We start from the raw sequence: 20,584 nt of genomic DNA, 5'->3' as shown, positions 1-20,584 counted from the left end.
CAGTTCTATAAAGATGTAAATATTCTGTGCAAACAGAGCTTTTCAATATGAACAAAATTTTGCCAAAATTTCATTTCCATATTGCTTAAAAAATAGACATGACAGTGATTTTGAATTACACCAACAATTTAAAGTACTGAAATCCTATACCTACTCATTCATCAGTTCACAATTCACATCTGAACAATTACTAATTATCTATCGAATATACCTAACGGCTGCATTATTGTAACATCTAGGGTTTTTGTAAGGTTTAACCAGATAGGTCATTTTTTTTGGGCATAATTTAAGTTTAACTAAATTCTGTACTATCAAGAACTGGAAAAAAATCTGACTGATAAATTACAAATATTGGAAATAATTGGCAGAAAACATAGCAAGTTCATTACTATTTGACAATCTATGACAAGGGTGTGTCATCACTGGACAGTCAGAAATCTATTAACTGATGACCAATTACCTTAACACATGTTAATTTTTCAAATGATTATGATAATATCTGGCCAAGGGAACTGTTTTAGAAAACTGTGATATTAAGTTAATGCATGTGGAAATGAGGGTATTATTCTTTAGTAGATTTTGAATGGGCTATACATCAAAATTTGTGACAGGGATACCTGTAAAATATAACTGCAATTTCAGCATATCTAACTTTGTATACCATTGCCCATTTCACAAGACTACAAAGAATAAATTCAGAATTTTTTTTTCCAGTCCTCAGGAAATGGTGTTTATCTTTTTATCAAATTTAGATAGACTTTTTGCAAAAACATCAAGACCCTTGGGAAATCTAGCCTGCCACCTTAGATATTCAGTGCCTTGACTTAACCTTTACCCTGCTAAATTTCTAAAATGGACTGGTCCATCATTCAGTTTGGGTAGTACCACTTCTTATTCAAAGGGGTGTTTACTAAAAATTTACTGACTGAATAGCAATCAGTGCAGACCATGATCAGCCTGCATGGATGTGCATGATGATCGGCTGCAAATTTTAAGGCAAAATCACTTACCGCCAGCAGGCTAAAGGTTAATGGAGAAGGTTGATGTATAGGTGAAACAATTCAAGAGTAATTACCTTGTATTTCTTGATTTTCTCTTGCTCATCCTGTAGTTTTATCTCACACAGTTTTATCTCATTCTCTACATTTTTCAGTAACGCTATCAGATCCTGCAAGAGAAACAGTTACCTTCCATCAGTGGAACAAACAGAAGATTCCAGCTAGTTTTTCAAATCAGGAGACTCCCACCCAAATCATAAGAATTCACAAGTATGAAAGAATGTCTCTTTATTATTGGTCAATGGCTTGTTTGATCCGGGTTTCAGTCACACTGACACAATTTAGGTCATGTAGCAACTTTCCAGCTTTACAATGTTAGAAGAAGGCCTTAACCTAACCTGTTTTTCTGGATTCTGTACCAGTACAAACCTGCAAGTAACTGCCAACTTCCCCACATAAATTATAAGAGGTGGAGGATGAATGATTTCAGACACAATGTCTTTTATCAAATCACCACAGAGAACATACCGTGGCCTCAACGCGAAACTAGTCTATCTGCTTCTATTTCTATATACACATAGACTAGTTTCGCGTTGAGGCGACGATACGCCCTGCCCAGGGATCGAACTCGCGGCCCCATGATCCACAGACCAACGCTCCCCCTACTGAGCTAAGTGGGATGGCTTCAATTTGATAAAGGACCATATCTCATTAACTTGGCAGAGTTATTGTACGTCCTGGCAAAATATGCATATTCAGTTAACTGTGATGCATTTCTGTCAGTTTACATCAGCTGTGACAAATTCTTTATTCCTACAGAGCATTATAAACAGAATTTTATTAAACCAATAAGACTAAAGCTTCTAAACCATGCATGGAAAAAGTATGGACTACACAAATTCTCTTTTGAAGCTACTGAAAAGTTAGGACTAACCCAGACAAGAATTTTATGATGGGCAGACAAAAGAATAAAGTGGTACCTAAATAATCTCTATGAAAGAATGTAGGATGTATTTGTATTTAATAAAATCTCTAAAATGTACAAAAGAAGAAACATTGGAAATACTCTTCTATACCTTTGGTCTAAATCCTTGTTGGCTGTTGAATTTAGTTTTTGATTTAGACGGTGATGAACTCTCGCCTTCTTTAGCTGCTGAACTTCCTTCTGTAAAGATAACAAGAAACGCATCAATGCCACGAAACCAGGTTTTCAACACTTTTCATAAGAATAAACAAGAGTGCCAGAATGTCACAATATACGCCCGTCACAGCAAATTTCTTTACTCTAGCACCTGTATTTGCAGATGTAATTTTAATTTTGTGGTTGTTTAGTAATCATTGTAATTCTTTTGTTTTTCTAAGTCCACAAAAAAACTCCTTACCAGGTAGAGATACCTTAAAATACACCTAAAATTAGAAAGTAACAACTATGTTGTACCACAGAAAAGTGGTCTTGGTTTTTCCCTACGGTCAATTATAAAAAAGTTACAATATAAGTTATTTATAGTAACAACTAAGGGAAGTTAATCTTAAAAAAAAAAAAAAAAAAAAAAAAAAAACAAATTGTAAGTCCACACAGAAATCCTTACCAGGTAGAGATTGGTCAAAATACACCTCAAAATTGGATGTAACATGCATGTTGTACTACAGAAAAGTGGTCTCGATTTTTCCCTACGTCTAGTAATGAAAAAGTTACAATATAAGCTATTTATATTAACAACAAAGGGAAGTAATTCTAAAGAAGGGAACTGCGCAAGACACTTCGTCTCATGATGGTGTATAATTGTGCCAAGTTACATCAAAATCCCTGTATGCATGAAGAAGATATGCTCCGGACAAAGTTTTTATTCTTGTATCCTTTGACCTCTAAGTCTGACCTTGACCTTAGACCTAGGGACCTGGTTCTTGCGCATGACACTCCGTCTCATGATGGTGAACAATTGTGCCAACTTTCATCAAAATCCCTCCATGCATGTAGAAGATATGCTAAACCTAACCCTAACCTAACCCTATTTTTAGTAACAATGACCTTGACCTTGATCCCAGAAACCCCAAAATCAATCCCAAGCTACAACTTTATATAAGTTTTCTATACACCAAGTTTCATCATGATAGCTCATTCCTAACTTAAGTTATTGACCGGAAACCCTTTTTCTATTTTAAGTAACAGTGACCTTGACCTTGACCCCAGAAACCCCAAAATCAATCCCAGCCTTTGTCTTGATATAAGCTACATATATACCAAGTTTTATTCAAATATCTTTACCGAAACAAAAGTTATTGACCGGAAACCCTTTTTCTATTTTAAGTAACAGTGACCTTGACCTTGACCCCAGAAACCCCAAAATCAATCCCAGCCTTTGTCTTGATATAAGCTACATATATACCAAGTTTAATTCAAATATCTTTACCGAAACAAAAGTTATTGACCGGAAACACCAGTTTGACGCCGCCGCCGCCGCCCGCCCGCCCGACCGACATCTACCCCAATCTAATAACTCAGGTTTTCGTTGAAAACCTGGTTAATGACCCATTAGTGGGTACTGTGATACCAGCTTACATACAAAACCTTAACCAAAAATTTCTAAGTTGGAAAAGAGGCATAATTTTGTAAAAAAGCAAACTAGAGTTATGGAACCTGTGCATTGTAAGTCAGTTTATCACAGTGAATAAATGTGTGAAGTTTCAATCCATTCCCATAAGTGGTTACTGAGATACCAGCTTACATACAAAAACTTAACTAAATCGGGATGCTGACGTGGACGCCGATGCATGGGTGAGTCTAATACTCTACCTATTTTTTGAATAGTTGAGCTAATCATCAAACTGAACAAGTGTGTGAATTTTAAATCCATTCCCACCAGTGGTAACAGAAATACCAGCTTACAACATCAAAAATGGGGTAAACTTTTTTGCAACGCAAGCAAAATAGAGTTATGGAACTTGAGCAATGCATTTCAGATCATCACAGTGAACAAGTGTGTGAAGCTTCAAACCTTAAAGTGCCCCATTTGAACAACTTTGGGCGAGGACCTTTAAATGATGCTACAGACTATGTTTCATAAAGATCCATCAAGCTGATCATAAGAAGTCATTAAAAGCCGTTTCTATTTTCAGCTCTAGAGCCCCCTTAACCTTTAGCCTGCTGGCGGCAAGTGATTCTGCCTTTGCGACCAGTGCAGACCAAGATCAGCCTGCACATCCGTGCAGTCTGATCATGGTCTGCACTGTTCGCTATTCAGTCAGTAAATTTTCAGTGAACACCCCTTTGAATAAAAAATGGTATTACCCAAATTGAATGATGGACCAGTCCATTTTAGAAATTTAGCAGGTTAAGGGTTAAAGGGATCAAGTGATATCATGTGAAAACATGTAAGAGAAGACCATACAATGATGCAACAGACCAAGTTTTACGAAGCTTCATCAAGCAGTTCATAAGAAGTTGTTAAAGGTTTTATTTATTTTAGTACAAGTTGCCCTTAAATTTGGCTAAGCATGCCAACTTAAACAATTTGGGAGAAAACCTAAAATCATGCTACATACCAAGTCAAGCAATTCATGAATGTTTTTTCTATCTTTAGATCTATTGTCCCCCTAAAAGGAACTAAGTGTCCCCATTTGAACGTAATTGGGAGAGGACTTATAGTGATACAACTGACCAAGACTGATGAGGATCAATAGAGCAGTTCGTGAGAAGCCATTCAAAGTTTTTTTTCTATTCTTTAGTTCTAGCAGCCCCTTAATGGGGCTAAGCATTGCTTGATGACCTTACAGTAATTCTACAGACCAAGTTTGATGAAGATCCATCAGGCTGTTCATCAGAAGAAGTCATTTAAATGTTTTTTCTGTTTTTAGTTCTAGCAACCCCTAAATGGAGCCAAGAACCCCCATCTGAACAAGTATATGAAAGGACATTACAATGATACCACAGACCAAGTTTTGATGTAATTCTGAAGAGTAGTTTCAGAAAAGACATTCATGTAAATTGTGGATGACGGATAATGTACACTGGACCATCCACCTCTACTAACAGCTCACCCTGAACCTTCAGTTCAGATTAGCTAATAATAAAGAGTTCAGTTAAACAGATTCACATATGATTTCATAAACTTAAGGTTCTCCCAGATCTATTTTTTTGGAAAATTCTGAAATACATTGTATTGCAACTGAAAGTGGGTTAAAATAATTAAGATAGTTATTTGCAAAATGGATGCATGTGCACTTACCGGCATTTTTCTCCCAACCTACAACATTGGGGCTGTTCTGTGCCGAGGTGCTCATTGTGCTGCTACTAGGTGAACTGAAGCAACTGCCCACCTCTGATGCCGTATCTGTGCTTTCACTGCTAGGACCAGGCGATGATGCAAATTTTGTTTCTATAGTGAGAGGTTTAGTAACATCTGTCGTAGAGGCTGTTGTTGGTATTATTGTAGACACGCCATCTGATTCCGATGCTACAGAGATCTGAACTTCGATTCCTTCATTAACTGAAGCTTGTCCTGTACTTATACAACTATTTGAATTCTTGTTCACTACATCATTTGCTGAAATTATTTCCATTTTAATATCAGGTTCAATTTTAACTTTATTTAAATCTTTTACTGTATCAGGTTTGACCTCAGTACTTGCTTCTCTTGTTGCAGCCTCTACTTTTACATCAGGCTCATCATCAGTCAGGTCAATTACTTCAGATTTCACAGTAGGAATAATCTCTTTGTTTGTTTCTGAAGCATATTCACTTTTGATATTTTCTGATTCATTGGTCTCCATGGGAACAGTTATGTTTGATGTTACAGGTCCATGTTTCTTCACAACTGCTAGACATTTCTCCTTCTCAGCTGTAGTTATATTAGGATTGGTCACTTTAACCATCTGCAAAACAATTTAGTCAAATGGATGTACTGTTACACTCTTATATTTTACTCCAGAATGTTTAGACAACTGGATAGGCTGTTACATTGAACATTTTCCTCAAAACTGTTTAATGTTCAGATAAATGGAAAGACTATTACACTAAATATTTTCCTCAAATTGTTTGATGTTCAGATAAATGGAAAGGCTGTTACTCTAAACAGTTTCCTCAAAACTGTTTAATGTTCAGAGAAATGGAAAGACTATTATGCTCAATGTTTTCCTCAAAACTGTTTAATTTTCAGATAAATGGAAAGACTGTTACACTCAATATTTTCCTCAAAATTGTTTGCTGTTCAGATAAATGGACAGACTGTTACTCTGAATAGTTTCCTTAAAACAGTTTAATGTTCAGATAAATGGAAAGACTGTTACACTCAATATTTTCCTCAAAACTGTTTAATGTTCAGACAAAATTTATAATAAGAAAGACTGTTACACTTAACATTTTCCTCAAAACTGTTTAATGTTCAGATAGATGGAAAGACTGTTACACTCAATGTTTTCCTTAAAATTGTTTAATGTTCAGATAAATGGAAAGACTGTTACACTCAATATTTTCCTCAAAACTGCTTAATGTTCAGATAAATGGAAAGACTGTTACACTCAACATTTTTCTGAAATCTGTTTAATGTTCAGATAAATGGAAAAACTGTTACACTCAATCAAAACTGTTTAATGTTCAGATAACTGGACAGACTGTTACATTCAATATTTGCATCAAAAATATTTTATGGTCAGATAAATGGAAAGGCTGTTATGTTTATTTTGTTGGTCCTGTTTTATGAGTGTAGAGATATGTTGCAGGAATGTAAGTAATTATTTTAATTTCTAGATATTCAACAACACCTCCTAGTCAACTGTTTTTCATGTAAAAAGTTTTAAATTGTATTAATAATGATTCCACAACAAAAATATCATGTAACACCAATCACAAAGACTCTGATGACATACAAAAGACAGACAAATTTAATGTAACTGGGGTTAAAATGAAACAGAAGCCTCAGATAAAACATGAAACAAGGTGAGGGCAATTTTGACATTCATTTACCAATAAAAAAACAAACTAGAATTTTGTCCATTGTCCATCCTCTAAATGGCAAAGTGTTTAGTAAAGACCATCCTCACATGAATGATTTTCGACTTAAAGTTTGAAAACTATTGTATTCAAAGTAGGTTGTGCATCTCAGCAACTTTAAATCCACTCCTTCAAAAAGTGTATGAGGAGTTGAACACACCAAATTTCTTCACTATGGCCTATTTTGTGAAGTTAAGAAAGGGCCATAATTCTTGGAAAAAATAGCCACAGAAAAAGTAAATTATTTATGGTCATCTTCACATGAAGGTCCTTCATCTGTGAAACTTTCAAGCATATTATCCTTTCAATAGTATTTGAGGAGTTGGACACAAGACTTTTCTCTATATTCTATAGAGCAAAACTGTCAAAGGGCCACAACTGCAGTAAAAATAATCACAAAAAAAGTCCTTCCTTTAAGGTCATCTGTACATCAAGCTTGTTCAACTGTGAAAGTTTGAAGCAAATCAGTCTAAAAGCATGACAGGAGTTGGACACACAAGATTTCGGTAAGGATGTATGGACGTATGTACATACGGACAGCAGCAATGCTATATGCCCCCCACATAAATGTGTGGGGGCATAACTAAATTCTGTCAAATATTATCTATATTCCCTAGAATGAATTTAATGTAGGGATAATACACGTTTTTTTGTGTATTAACGTCTGCAGTAGCCCGCGGGATTGTTTGTGACCGAGACCGAAGGTCGAGGTCACAAACATATCCCAAGGGCTTCTGCAGATGTTAATACACATAACAAACGTGTATTGTCGCTATTCTTGCATAAAAATATATTTCACGGCGATTTATGTATTGTTTTCATACGTGATGACTTGACGATTCCGGTACATTTTTTATTTACCATTCCAGTTGTTCTTGGAAACGGTAAACATGTTTTAAATATCCGTATCCAGGGCCCGGAAATAAACAACGCTATCAAAAGCACCTCCTGAAGGTTTTTAAGCGATTTTTTATCTCTCATTATTACAAACATAAAATTACCAATAATTGTTCATATCATTTCATAATTTGGTGGACTCGATCACAATTTCAAGAATAATAACTTTGCATTCGAGTTATATTGAGTACGGACACGCAGTTGGAGTACGGATAAGTACGAACGTAGTGTCAAGTTTCCAAGCTGTTTACATAAATTCTTCGAGAAATTAGATAAAAACATACCGACAGATACTTACCAAAATCATAAATATAATACCTAAAAACGAACAATAGCACAAGTTACACGCGATACTTATTTATTCACAGTTATTTACAAACACTGAACAGACGCTTTGTAAAGGGAGTGAACTCTAAGAGAAGCTAGGGCGTACATTGATGAGGGCAGGACGTTTGGGGTTGGAAACAGATACAGCTAAATATACTGTGGATTACATTGTATTTATAATGCTACAAGATGAGGTTGTTAAGGAAGAAACAAGACGCAGATGCCAAATATCAGTGTGCGTAAAAATACATACATATATCCCTGGCAAAGCATTTCAAAAATAAAAATCGGGTATTAACAGCACGTGAATTGCCTTGTTTGCACACGATTTTTCACCCGTTAATACATGGGCGGATCCAGTGAAAAAAGTAGTTTTTATGCAAGAATGTATGTTATTTCACAACACGTTTTCTTCATTCATTTAAAGTGATGTCCAATTGCAAATCTTAACATTAAAATTATGTTTAACTGTAGATGTCAACATTCAAGTGATGTCCAATTGCATATCAAAACTATAAAGTGATGTCTATTAGCAGATCTAAACGTTAAAGTGGTGTCTAATGGCAGAACTATATATTATACAAGAGAGAACATAAAATGCACCCCTTGATGCATTCTGTAATTGCACAAGAAACAGAAATTACTTGGTCACTGTGACATTGACCTTTGGCCTCAAAATCAATAGGGGTCATCTGCTGGCCAAGATCAACAACATCCCTTTTAAGTTTCATGATCATAGGCCCAAGTATTCTCAAGTTATAGTCCGGAAACTGTTTAATTGTTACAGGTCACTCACTGTGTCAATAGGGGTCATCTGCTGGTCATGGCCAACCTACCTTTCAACTTTCATGATCCTAGGTCCAAGTGTACTTGAGTTATCATCTGGAAACCATTTAACTGTTCTGGGTCACTGTGACCTTGATCTTTGACCTACTGACCTCAAAATCAATAGGGGTCATCTGCTGGTCAGGGCAACCTCTCTATCAACTTTCATGATCCTAGGCCCAAGCGTTCTTAATTTATCATCCGGAAACCAATTAACTGTTCCAGGTCACTGTGACCTTGACCTCTGAGCAACTGACCTCAAAATCAATAGTGATCATCTGCTGGTCATGATCAACATCCCTATCAACTTTCATGATTGTAGGCCCAAGCATTCTTGAGTTATCATCCGGAAACGGTTTAACTGTTCCAGGTCACTGTGACCTTGACCTTTGAGCAACTAACCCCAAAATGAATAGGGGTCATCTACTGGTCATGACCAACCTCCCTATCAACTTTCATGCTCCTGGTCCCAAGCGTTCTTGAGATATCATCTGGAAACCAATTGATCTACGGACCGACCGACATACCGACCGACAAACATCTGCAAAACAATATATCGCACCTTCTTCGAAGGGGGGCATGAAAATGATGTCCAGCTGCATATCTTAACATTAATGGTGAAGTTTAATTGCAGAATGAAACAATAAGGTAATGATGAATTGCTGATCTAAACAAGAGCACCGCAATGCAGAGCAATATACTCCCAAAGGCATGACCCTTGACCCCTAAGTGTGACCTTGACCTTGAAGCCTGCCATCCAAAACATGTGCTCTGCATGTCATCTCGATGTGGTGAACATTGTGCCAAGTTTCTTTAAACTCCTTCAAGCAGTTCAAGAGTCATATGACCTTTGACAACTAAGTGTGACCTTGACCTTGAAGCAAGCCATCTGAAACGTGCGCTCTGCACGATGTCTCGATGTGATGAACATTGTGCCAAGTTTTTTTAAAATCCTTCAAGCAGTTCAAGAGTTATAGAGCAGACACAAAACAAAGTCATGACCTTTGACCCCTAAGAGTGACCTTGACCTTGAAGCAAGCCATCTGAAACATGCATGCTGTCTCAATGTGGTGAACATTTGTGCCAAGTTTCTTCAAAATCCTTCAAGGGGTTCAAGAGTTACAGAGCAGACACAAAAGGATGGTCTGGCGGACAGACGGACACCGGTGTCATAACTTAATATGTCCTTTTGGGCATATAACAATAGTGATATTAAATTGAAAATGATGTTAAATTGCAGACCTTAACATAACTGCAGATTTAGACAATAAAGGGATGTGTAAATGCAGATTTATATACGAAAGAGATGTGTAATTGCACATCTATTTAATCAAGTGACAACTAATTGCAGATCTAAACATTAAAAGTGATGTCTTATTGCAGATCTAAACATTAAAGTAATGTTTAATTGCAGATCTTAACATTAAAGTAATGTTTAATTGCAGATCTAAACATTAAAGTAATGTTTAATTGCAGATCTTAACATTAAAGTAATGTTTAATTGCAGATCTAAACATTAAAGTAATGTTTAATTGCAGATCTAAACATTAAAGTAATGTTTAATTGCAGATCTAAACATTAAAGTAATGTTTAATTGCAGATCTTAACATTAAAGTAATGTTTAATTGCAGATCTAAACATTAAAGTAATGTTTAATTGCAGATCTAAACATCTGATGTGATGTTTAATTGACATCTCAACTATATCACTTCTGTCACTGTACTGCATAGGGCAGTTCAAAATAATTCCTAGACTTTACAACATTCTGTTTTCTTCTTGAAATGTTTAAAAAAAAAATATTGTAGTCAGATAAAACCTCAACAGAGAAACTGTAGCATCATGCTGAAATAAAACCTGAGACAATGTGTGGATAATCTAGGAACTTTTTTAACTAGCCTAGATCAGAAAATAAAATTCTTGGATAACTCAAGAAAATAAAAAAAAAATTAATCCTTCACCATACATGGATAAATACCAAAAACTGACCTATAGAAATCAAACTTTAATCATCAGTTTTACAAATACTGTCTTTGTACTTTTTATGGTAAAAAAGAACATATTCAGAGCAAGTCTGGCTTTAAGTTTAATTATATACCAAAACTGAGGCAGTGAAAGCAAACACATGTATATATGTGATGATGATGTGAAACCAAACTGAAATAGCAGAGTTTATATACTGTGGCGTAAAGAATAAAAACAATGTATATACTTCTAGGGGTTCACAACTTATGAACAAAACAACAGAAATATAAAATATTTGTCTATACCTTGGGCGGATTTCCTAAAAGCTTTAAGCGAAAAAGAGAAATATTACAAAATTGATTTGTTTCTTCGTTACGAAATGCACACTGAAGAGTGGGCAAATTGAATTACTATGTTGTATCTTGTAATTAACCTTTACCCTGCTAAATTTCTAGAATGGACTGGTCTATTATTCAATTTGGGCAGTACCATTTATTATTTGATGGGGTGTTCACTTTAAATTTACTGACTGAATAGCGAACAATCAAACCAAGATCAGCCTGCAAGCCTGCCACATACGGGCAGGCTGATCTTGGTCTTCCCTGATCGCAAAGGCAGAATCACATGCCGCCAGCAGGGTAAAGATTAATTATCTATTCAAAAGAATAAAGGATACAACAATATAAATTCTATCTATTAACCCTTACCCTGCTAAATTTCTATAATGAACTTGTCCATCTTCCAATTTAGACAGTACCATTAACTGTTAAAAGGGGTGCTTACCAAAAAGGTACTGGCTGAATAGCGAACAGTGCAGATCATGATCAGACTGCACAGATGTGCAGGCTGATCATGATCTACACTGGTCACAAGGGCAGAACCAATCATGTCCAGCATGGTAAGGGTTAAACCCTAAAGCTATCAAAAAAAGTTCTATTGTTTATTAAACAAGAGGACCATGAAGGCCCTGTATCGCTCACCTGACCTACTCACCTAAAGATCAACAAGATTAACATTCTGACCAAGTTTCATTAAGATATGGACATAAATGTGGCCTCTGAAGTGTTAACTAGCTTTTCCTTTGATTTGACCCGGTGACCTAGTTTTTGACCCCACATGACCCAGATTCGAACTTGACCTAAAGATCAACAAGATTAACATTCTGTCTAAGATTCATGAAGATATAGTCATAAATGTGGCCTCTAGAGTGTTAACAAGCTTTTCCTTTGATTTGACCTAGTTTTTGACCCCAACTGACCCAGATTTGATTGTGACCTATAGATCATCAAGATTAACATTCTGACCAAGTTTTATTAAGATATGGTCATAAATGTGGCCTCTACAGTGTTAACTAGCTTTTCCTTTGATTTGACCTGGTGACCTAGTTTTTGATCCTACATGGTCCAGATTCAAACTGGACCTTGAGATCATCAAGATTAACATGCTGACCAAGTTTCATGAAGATACAGTCATAAATGTGGCCTCTACAGTGTTAAGAAGCTTTTCCTTTGATCTGACCTGGTGACCTAGTTTTTGACCCCAGATCACCCAATATCAAACTCGTTGAAGATTTTATTGAGTGTAACATTCTGACCAAGTTTCATTAAGATTAGGCCAAAATTGTAACGTCTAGAGTGTTAACAAGCTTTTCCTTTGATTTGACCTGGTGACCTAGTTTTTGACCCCAGATAACCCAATATCGAACCCGGCCAAGATTTTATTGAGGATAACATTCTGACCAAGGTTCATTAAGATTGGGCCAAAATTGTGACCTCTAGAGTGTTAACAAACTTTTCCTTTGATTTGACCTGGTGACCTAGTTTCTGACCCCAGATGACCCAATATCGAACTCGTCCAAGATTTTATTGAGGATAACATTCTCACCAAGTTTCATTAAGATTGGGCCAAAATTGTGACCTCTAGAGTGTTAACAGTCAAATTGTTGACGATGGACGGACGACGGACATAGGGCGATCACAAAAGCTCACCTTTGAGCACTTTGTGCTCAGATGAGCTAAAAAAACAACTTTCTTTTCAATTTTCTAGGCAAGATTAGTTTTGAAATTTATTATCAAACTATTAACTTTATGCTTTTCTTTTCTGCTAGTATTATTTAGCCTTATCGCAACAGCGTTTTGGGGTATATTTAAAATGCATGTTGCTGCTAAGGAAGTTCGACATACATATCATGATTTTTTTAAACCTTCAATTGAAAAAAAAAGAAGTCAATTCACAGAAATTTTATATTCATTTACATGAAAAAAATACATTTCGAATAATCGTCTGATAAAAGATGTTTAGATTGAAATGATCTTTAAGAAATCTACTCTAGCTTGCTGTACCTGTATGAAATCTTATACAGCAGTAAAACATTACCTGCTGCAGTGCTTCAAGAACTATCTGTCTGTTCGTCTTCAGCGTACTCAGCTTGTGTTCGTACAAGCTCACTTTGTCTGGAACCACTGCCATCAAGTTAAATCTTATATCATGATATGGCTCTCTGTAATTTATATCAACATTTCACGTGCATCATGATATCTACTGGCGTAACTGTTTTTGTGTACAATAGAACCCCTCCAAACTAACACTCCTCTAAAGATATTTTCAGAAATCTTAAATGGATATTCCCTCTGAATCAAGATTTTACTGGCCAAAGATTGATTTTATTGGAAAATCCCTGAGTAAGGTTTTGACCCAATTGCATGTTGAATCAAAGTACTGATAGTCCAGTACTGATGGAAGGTGATTTATGTTAGTATGTGTATGAAAAGAATCCATTCCAAAAATGACACAAGCGTTAAAAGCGCTTTGATAGTTAGAAACCAAATACATATAGGATTTGATTCAGCTAACCATATTATCAATATGATACTGCGCTTTGATGATATATACAGTTATGCATTCAAACCCCTGTAAAGTAAAAAGGTGTGAAGTAAAGGCATGCGGCCGATAGTTATTCGTAGTAAATTACTGCCCCATTGGTATATATATATTCTAAGTATGTTGAACTACTTTTTACTGGGCATGAGTATTTGTAAGTTTGTGATCAAGTCCACGGCTGCATTTTCCGGTCTGTGAAGATAATGACATCAGAGGTGGTAAATTATTCCGCATTGAACTACATTGTACAGTGGATAGATATGAAATAGTTGTGAGACAGTCTACTCCTGATTAAATTCTGCGTGGTTACATAGAGGTGATTTTGATAAATCACCTTCCAAAAACATATGAAAATTCTTAAGGACTGTGCTTTTCTCCTAACAAAGATATTCATAACTTTCTAAATGGGTTCAGTAAACAAGAGATCACAGAGTGATCTTGGCGCCCACCAATGTGCAATTTTTGAGTGTTCCAAATTCCAAGACTTACTGACTAGCTCAAGGTCAAATTTCATTTCCGTACACAACATTGTGCATGACGTCCAATTTCAATAGCAGTAGCTTGTGAAAGTAGGTCACTAGATCAATTTCAAGGACAAAGTTCTTTGTACACAAAACTAGGCATGTGCATCAAGTTTGAAGGCTGTAGCTTGAGAAATTTGAAAGTAGGTCACTAGGTCAATCTTAAGGTCAAAGTTTAATTCGATACACAAAACTATCAAGTGGTCCAAATTTGAAGGCTGTAGCTTGAGAAATGTGTAAGTAGGTCACTAGGTCAAAATCAAGGTCAAATTTCACTTCAGAACACAAATCTATGCATGTGGTCCAAATTTGAAGGCTGTACCTTCAAAAATGTGAAAGTAGGTCACTAGGTCAATGTCAAGGTCAAAGTTTGTTTCGGTACACAATCCTATGCATGTGGTCTAAAATTGAAACCTGTAGCTACAGAAATGTGAAAGTAGGTCACCAGGTCAATCTTAACCCTTTTCCAATCATATCGCCCCGATCCGCCCTTATCGCTTATCCAACGAAATGCCTCAATCCGCCTGTGCCGCCTACTAACGAATCGCCCGAAACCGCCCAGATAATGCACTGTTTAATAATCGTCTTTTTCCGATTGAAAACGACGAAATTTCATTGGTTTAAAAGTTTAATTGGGTTTGGAAAAGTTCATTTTACGATTACGCCCGAGCTTCGCTTTCAAAACGTTACTATTTATGCAACAAACTTTGGAAATCCCCAACACATTTTCAGAAAATAAAATTGTACATGTACCAAAATGGCGGATAGTGAGAGTGAATTTGAAGGATTTTCTCCGGATGATATTTACGAAATTCCACGTCGGGATCCTGATTCAGATGTGGAAATTAGTGATATTTCGTCGGATGATTTATCAAGTGACTCCGATTCTTTGGAAATAGAGGAATTATACGCGTGGCAATTAGAAAATGACTCAGACAGTGATACCCCTTTGGACGATCTGCGACCGTTAGTGAATTACAGAAATTGGACTAGGAATACGATCGCGGTATGTTAGGGACTTTATTCATGATAGCTGACCAAATTTGACTGAAATTCCAAATCAACAACATAAATTTTTTGACATGATGTTTGATCCAAATTTTTTTGAAATTATTGCTGAAGAAACAAACCGATATGCAAGGCAAGAAATTCAACGTAAACAACAGCAGGGTGGAAGGGGTGATGATGTTTGCGAGGCTCAGGGAGAAACAACAGCAAATGAAATGAGGGCTTTCTTTTCGGTAATGATTATTATGGGAATACATAACCTCACACGTGTGGAAGATTTCTGGAGCTCCGATGACCGACTAAGAGTAGAGGGTGTTGCCAAAATCATGCCTATTCAACGTTGGCGTAAGTTGAACCAGTATTTTCATCTTACAAATAACCGTGACCAGCCTGATCCTACTGACCCTGATCGCGACAGGTTATTCAAAGTCCGGCCACTTGTAGACATGTGTAACAGAAATTTCACGAGTGACATTTACCGTCCAAGTCGTAATCTGTCTGTTGATGAAGCAATGATTGGTTTCAAAGGCCGGTCATTGCTGAAACAGTACATACCAAACAAGCCGACAAAATTGGGATTGAAATCGTGGATGTTAGCAGACTCTCACACAGGTTTCTGTGTACAAGCCGACATATACACTGGCGCGAAAGGTGGTCAAGGTTCGACTGAAGGTTTAGGGTACAAGGTTGTTATGGGTATGGCTCAGCATGTGCAAGGAAAGCATCGCCATCTATTCTTTGACAATTATTTCACCTCGCCGAAACTGCTGATAGGCCTTGTCCCCATGCAGATCTATTCTACAGGGACGGTGAGGCCAAACAGGAAGGGACTCCCACTAAATTTTTCTGATAAAGATAAAAAGGCTGATGGGGAAAGAGCGCTTTCTGGCAGAAAGGTGACATTGTAGCAGTGAAGTGGAAAGATAACAATTTTGTTCATCTAATTTCAACTAGCTGTGATGACACCATGCGACAGGCCTCAAGGAGGGTAGGCAGCCAGCTTGTGAACATCCCTTGTCCGGACATGGTGAAGACTTACAACAAATACATGGGTGGCGTCGATCTCAAAGACCAGTTACGTTCATACCATCCAGCTGGACGCAAAGCCAAGAAGTATTGGAAGTATATTCTTTGGTTTTATGTGGATTTGTGTCTTATCAATTCATGGATCCTATATAAGCTTGCCGTGACCGACAAACCAAAGAAGACACATTCCCAACAAGACTTCAGGCTGGATGTGTGTGATGGACTTGTTGCAGGGTTCACGTCACATAAAAGGAGGCTTAGCCAAGTCCGTGTACTGTCAGCCATTGTCAATCAGGAAAACGTAGGTGGACATGTTCTTGTCAAATTTCAAGGTCGGAAGCGCGTGTGTGTTATGTGTTCAAGGAAGAAACGTAAAACAGACAGCGGTCGCTCAGTGGAGTCTACATTCGGATGTCAGCAATGTTCGGTGAATCTGTGTAAAGATGGATGCCACGCGGAATTCCATGCAATAAGCGAATAAGTGTTCAGTGTGCCTGCCAAAATTCTCAGTGGAATTATTCATGTTGGAGTTATTTATGTAGATTTTATTTATTTATTTATTTATTTATTTGTTTCACTGATATATATATATATATATAGCTGATATATTGTTGTAGATGGCTGGCATAAACCACACCCTTTTTATTTATTTATTTATTTATTTATTTATTTATTTATTTTATAGATTATTTATTTATTTTATTAATTTATAGTTTGGGTCAGGCAAAATCTTTTAGCTTTTCGAACTGAACAACTTGCATATAGATGAAATTTGTATTGTTTTTTTTATTTTGTAAATAGATCTAGTAATTTTTGATTTCTTCATAAAAATACTAAAAAAAAGAAAAAAAAAAGACTAAAACAGCCAACAAATTCAATAAAAAGTTAATTGTAAATAATTGGTAATACTGTTCAGTCATGTAGATAGACAAACATTTCAACTGTATAAATGTATATTATTTCATGTACAGATGCACAGTATACATGTATAGTATTTATTTTTTATGTATTATATATAATTATGAATATATTGCATGTGTTGTACATAATCAGAATTAAATTGTGCATAAATAATATCAGTGTAAAATGTGATTCAATGGAAAATAAAGCAATAAAAAAGGAATTTAGATGTGAGGAAATCAGCAAATAATCAACTAAGTGTCAATGATTGGAATTTATTAGTGTTAATTCAGTGGTGATTAAACAGAAACACTCCCCACTAAGATCTTAGCAAGTGTCATCTACTGTAAGTTTATTTAATTATCCCCCATCCTGTGCATGTGTTGTTATGTTTTTTGCATGGCATGTGTTAATTAGAACAGTTTTAAATGACACACCCCATCATTTTACAGCGAATATCTCGCAAAATATTATCACAGGCAAATATCTCTGTTCAGACAGGCTTATCAGATCAAACAGATCTATGTTCACAGTAGGTATAGGTTTCCAGTGGAGTACTGATTGGAAAAGGGTTAAGGTCAAAGTTCATTTCGGTACACAAAACTATGCAAGTGGTCCAAATTTGAAGGCTGTAGCTTGAGAAATGTAAAAGTAGGTCACTAGGTCAAAATCAAGGTCAAATTTTATTTCTGAATACAAAACTATGCATGTGGTCCAAATTTGAAGCCTGTACCTTCAAAATGTGGAAGTAGGTCACTAGGTCATGTAAAGGTCAAAGTTTGTTTCCGTACACAAAACTATTCATGTGGTCCAAATTTGAAGGCTGAAGCTTGAGAAATGTGAAAGTAGGTCACTGGATCAAAATCAAGGTCAAATTTCATTTCGGAATACAGAGTTATGCATGTGGTCCAAATTTGAAAAATGTGAAAGTAGGTCACTAGGTCAATGTCAAGGTCAAAGGTTTTTCAATACACAAAACTATGCACATGGTCAAAATTTGAAGGCTGTAGCTTGAGAAATGTGGAAGTAGGTCACCAGGTCAAAATCAAGGTCAAATTTCATTTCCAAACCAAAACTATGCATGTGGTCCAAATTTGAAGCCTGTACCTTCAAAAAATGTTAAAGTAGGTCACTAGGTCAATGTCAAGGTCAAAGTGTTTTCTGGTGCACAAAACTATGCATGTGGTCCAAATTTGAAGGCTATATAGCTAGATAAAATGTGAAAGTAGGTCACTAGGTCAAAATCAAGGTCAAATTTCATTTCGAAACACAAAATTATGCATGTGGTCCAAATTTGAAGCCTGTACCTTCAAAATTTTTAAAGTAGGGCGCTAGGTCAATGTCAAGGTCAAAGTTTTTTTCGGTACACAAAACTATGCATGTGGTTCAAATTTGAAGGCTGTAGCTTGAGAAATGTGAAAGTAGGTCACTAGGTCAAAGACAATGTCAAATTTCATTTTGAAACACGGAACTATGCATATGGTCCAAATTTGATGCCTGTACCTTCCAAAATGTGAAAGAAGGTCACTAGGTCAAAATCAAGGTCAAAGTTTTTTTCCAGTGCACAAAACTGCATGTGGTCGAAATTTGAAGGCTTCAGCTACAGAAATGTGAAAGTAGGTCACTAGGTCAAAATCAAGGTCAACTAATGTCAAGGTTCATCTTGCCACTCAAAAATATACATGTGGTCCAAATTTGAATGTTGTAATTATTGACAAGAAGATTTTAAAAGCTTTTCCCTATATAAGTCTATATGAACCATGTGACCCCCGGGGCGGGGCCATTTTTGACCCTAGGGGGATAATTTGAACAAACTTGGTAGAGAAACACTAGATGATGCTTCATTACAAGTATCAAAGACCTAGGCTTTGTGGTTTGGACAAGAAGATTTTCGAAGTTTTTCCCTATATAAGTCTATGTAAATCATATGACCCCCGGGGCGGGGCCATATTTGACCCTAGGGGTATAATTTGAACAATCTTAGTTGAAGATCACTAGATGATGTCACATACAAAATATCAAAGCCCTAGGCCCTGTGGTTTTGGACAAGAGGTTTTTCAAAGTTTTTCCCTACATAAGTCAATATAAACCATGTGACCCCCAGGGCGGGGCCATATTTGACCCCAGAGAGGACACAACTAGGGTACCAATACATCATTCTGACAAAGTTTGGTCAAAATCCCCCCAGTAGTTTCTGAGGAGATGCGATAACGAGAAATTGTTAACGGACGGACGGACGGACGGAATGACGGACAGACGGACCACGGACGCAGAGTGATTTTAATAGCCCACCATCTGATGATGGTGGGCTAAAAATGGAGAAATATCTTTTGCAATTAATTTGTAGTTACAAAAAGATATCTCAACAAGAGCTGTCTCCGTAGGATGACACATGCCCCCGATGGCACTTTGAATGAATAGTTATGGCCAATATTAAGAGTTTAGGACCTTTGACCTACGGAGCTGGGTCTTGCGCGCGACACATCATCTTACTGTGTCACACATTCATGCATAGTTATTTTAAAATCCATGCATGAATGACAAAGATATGGACCGGACATGCCCATCAATGCACTATCATGAAAAATGATCTTGAACGTCTAAGTGTGACCTTGACCTTTGAGCTACGGACCTGGGTCTTGCGTGTGACAGGTCGTCTTACTGTTGTACACATTCATGCCAAGTTATTTGAAAATCCATATATCGATGACAAAGATATGGACCGGACACGCCCATCAATGCACTATCCTTTAACATCTAAGTGTGACCTTGACCTTTGAGCTACGAACCTGGGTCTTGTGCATGACACGTCGTCTTACTGTGGTTCACATTCATGCCAAGTTATTTGAAAATCCATCCATCGATGACAAAGATATGGACCGGACACGAAAATTGCGGACGGACCGACAGACTGACAGACCGACAGACGGTTCAAAAACTATATGCCTCCCTTCGGGGGCATAACAATTAAAAATGTTTCTATCATTCCCTTGGAATTCTAATTCAAATATTAATAGTATTATCTTATATTGAACAAGAGCTGTCTCCATAGGATGACACATGCCCCCGATGGCACTTTGAATGAATAGTTATGGCCAATGTTAGAGTTTAGGACCTTTGACCTACGGACCTGGGTCTTGTGTGCGACACGTCGTCTTACTGTTGTACACATTCATGCCCAATAATTTTAAAATCCATGCATGAATGACAAAGATATGGACCGGACACGCCCATCAATGCACTATTATGAA

The 20,584-nt window shown here is 36.7% G+C and overlaps 1 protein-coding gene across 2 annotated transcripts in view; it reads right to left on the bottom strand.

Annotated features, from left to right (window-relative positions):
• The window catches only part of LOC123530478 (ubiquitin carboxyl-terminal hydrolase BAP1-like), a 46,376-nt gene that overhangs the window by 4,779 nt on the left and 21,013 nt on the right, over window positions 1–20,584 (bottom strand). The window contains exons 9-13 of one of the 2 annotated variants that reach the window (XM_053521315.1): window positions 13,375–13,498; window positions 11,304–11,324; window positions 5,225–5,870; window positions 2,075–2,163; window positions 1,076–1,168 (exon numbers count right to left, since the gene is read on the bottom strand). In XM_053521315.1, coding sequence (XP_053377290.1) covers window positions 1,076–1,168; window positions 2,075–2,163; window positions 5,225–5,870; window positions 11,304–11,324; window positions 13,375–13,498 — 973 coding nt within the window. The remainder of the gene's footprint in view (window positions 1–1,075; window positions 1,169–2,074; window positions 2,164–5,224; window positions 5,871–11,303; window positions 11,325–13,374; window positions 13,499–20,584) is intronic. The other variant, XM_053521316.1, reaches the window with a different exon arrangement.

This window comes from Mercenaria mercenaria, chromosome 13 (genome assembly GCF_021730395.1).
Source record: "Mercenaria mercenaria strain notata chromosome 13, MADL_Memer_1, whole genome shotgun sequence".
In the NCBI taxonomy this organism is placed as follows: domain Eukaryota; kingdom Metazoa; phylum Mollusca; class Bivalvia; order Venerida; family Veneridae; genus Mercenaria; species Mercenaria mercenaria.
The sequence above is the reverse complement of the archived record's forward strand: the minus strand, read 5'-3'. Positions and strand labels throughout refer to the sequence as shown.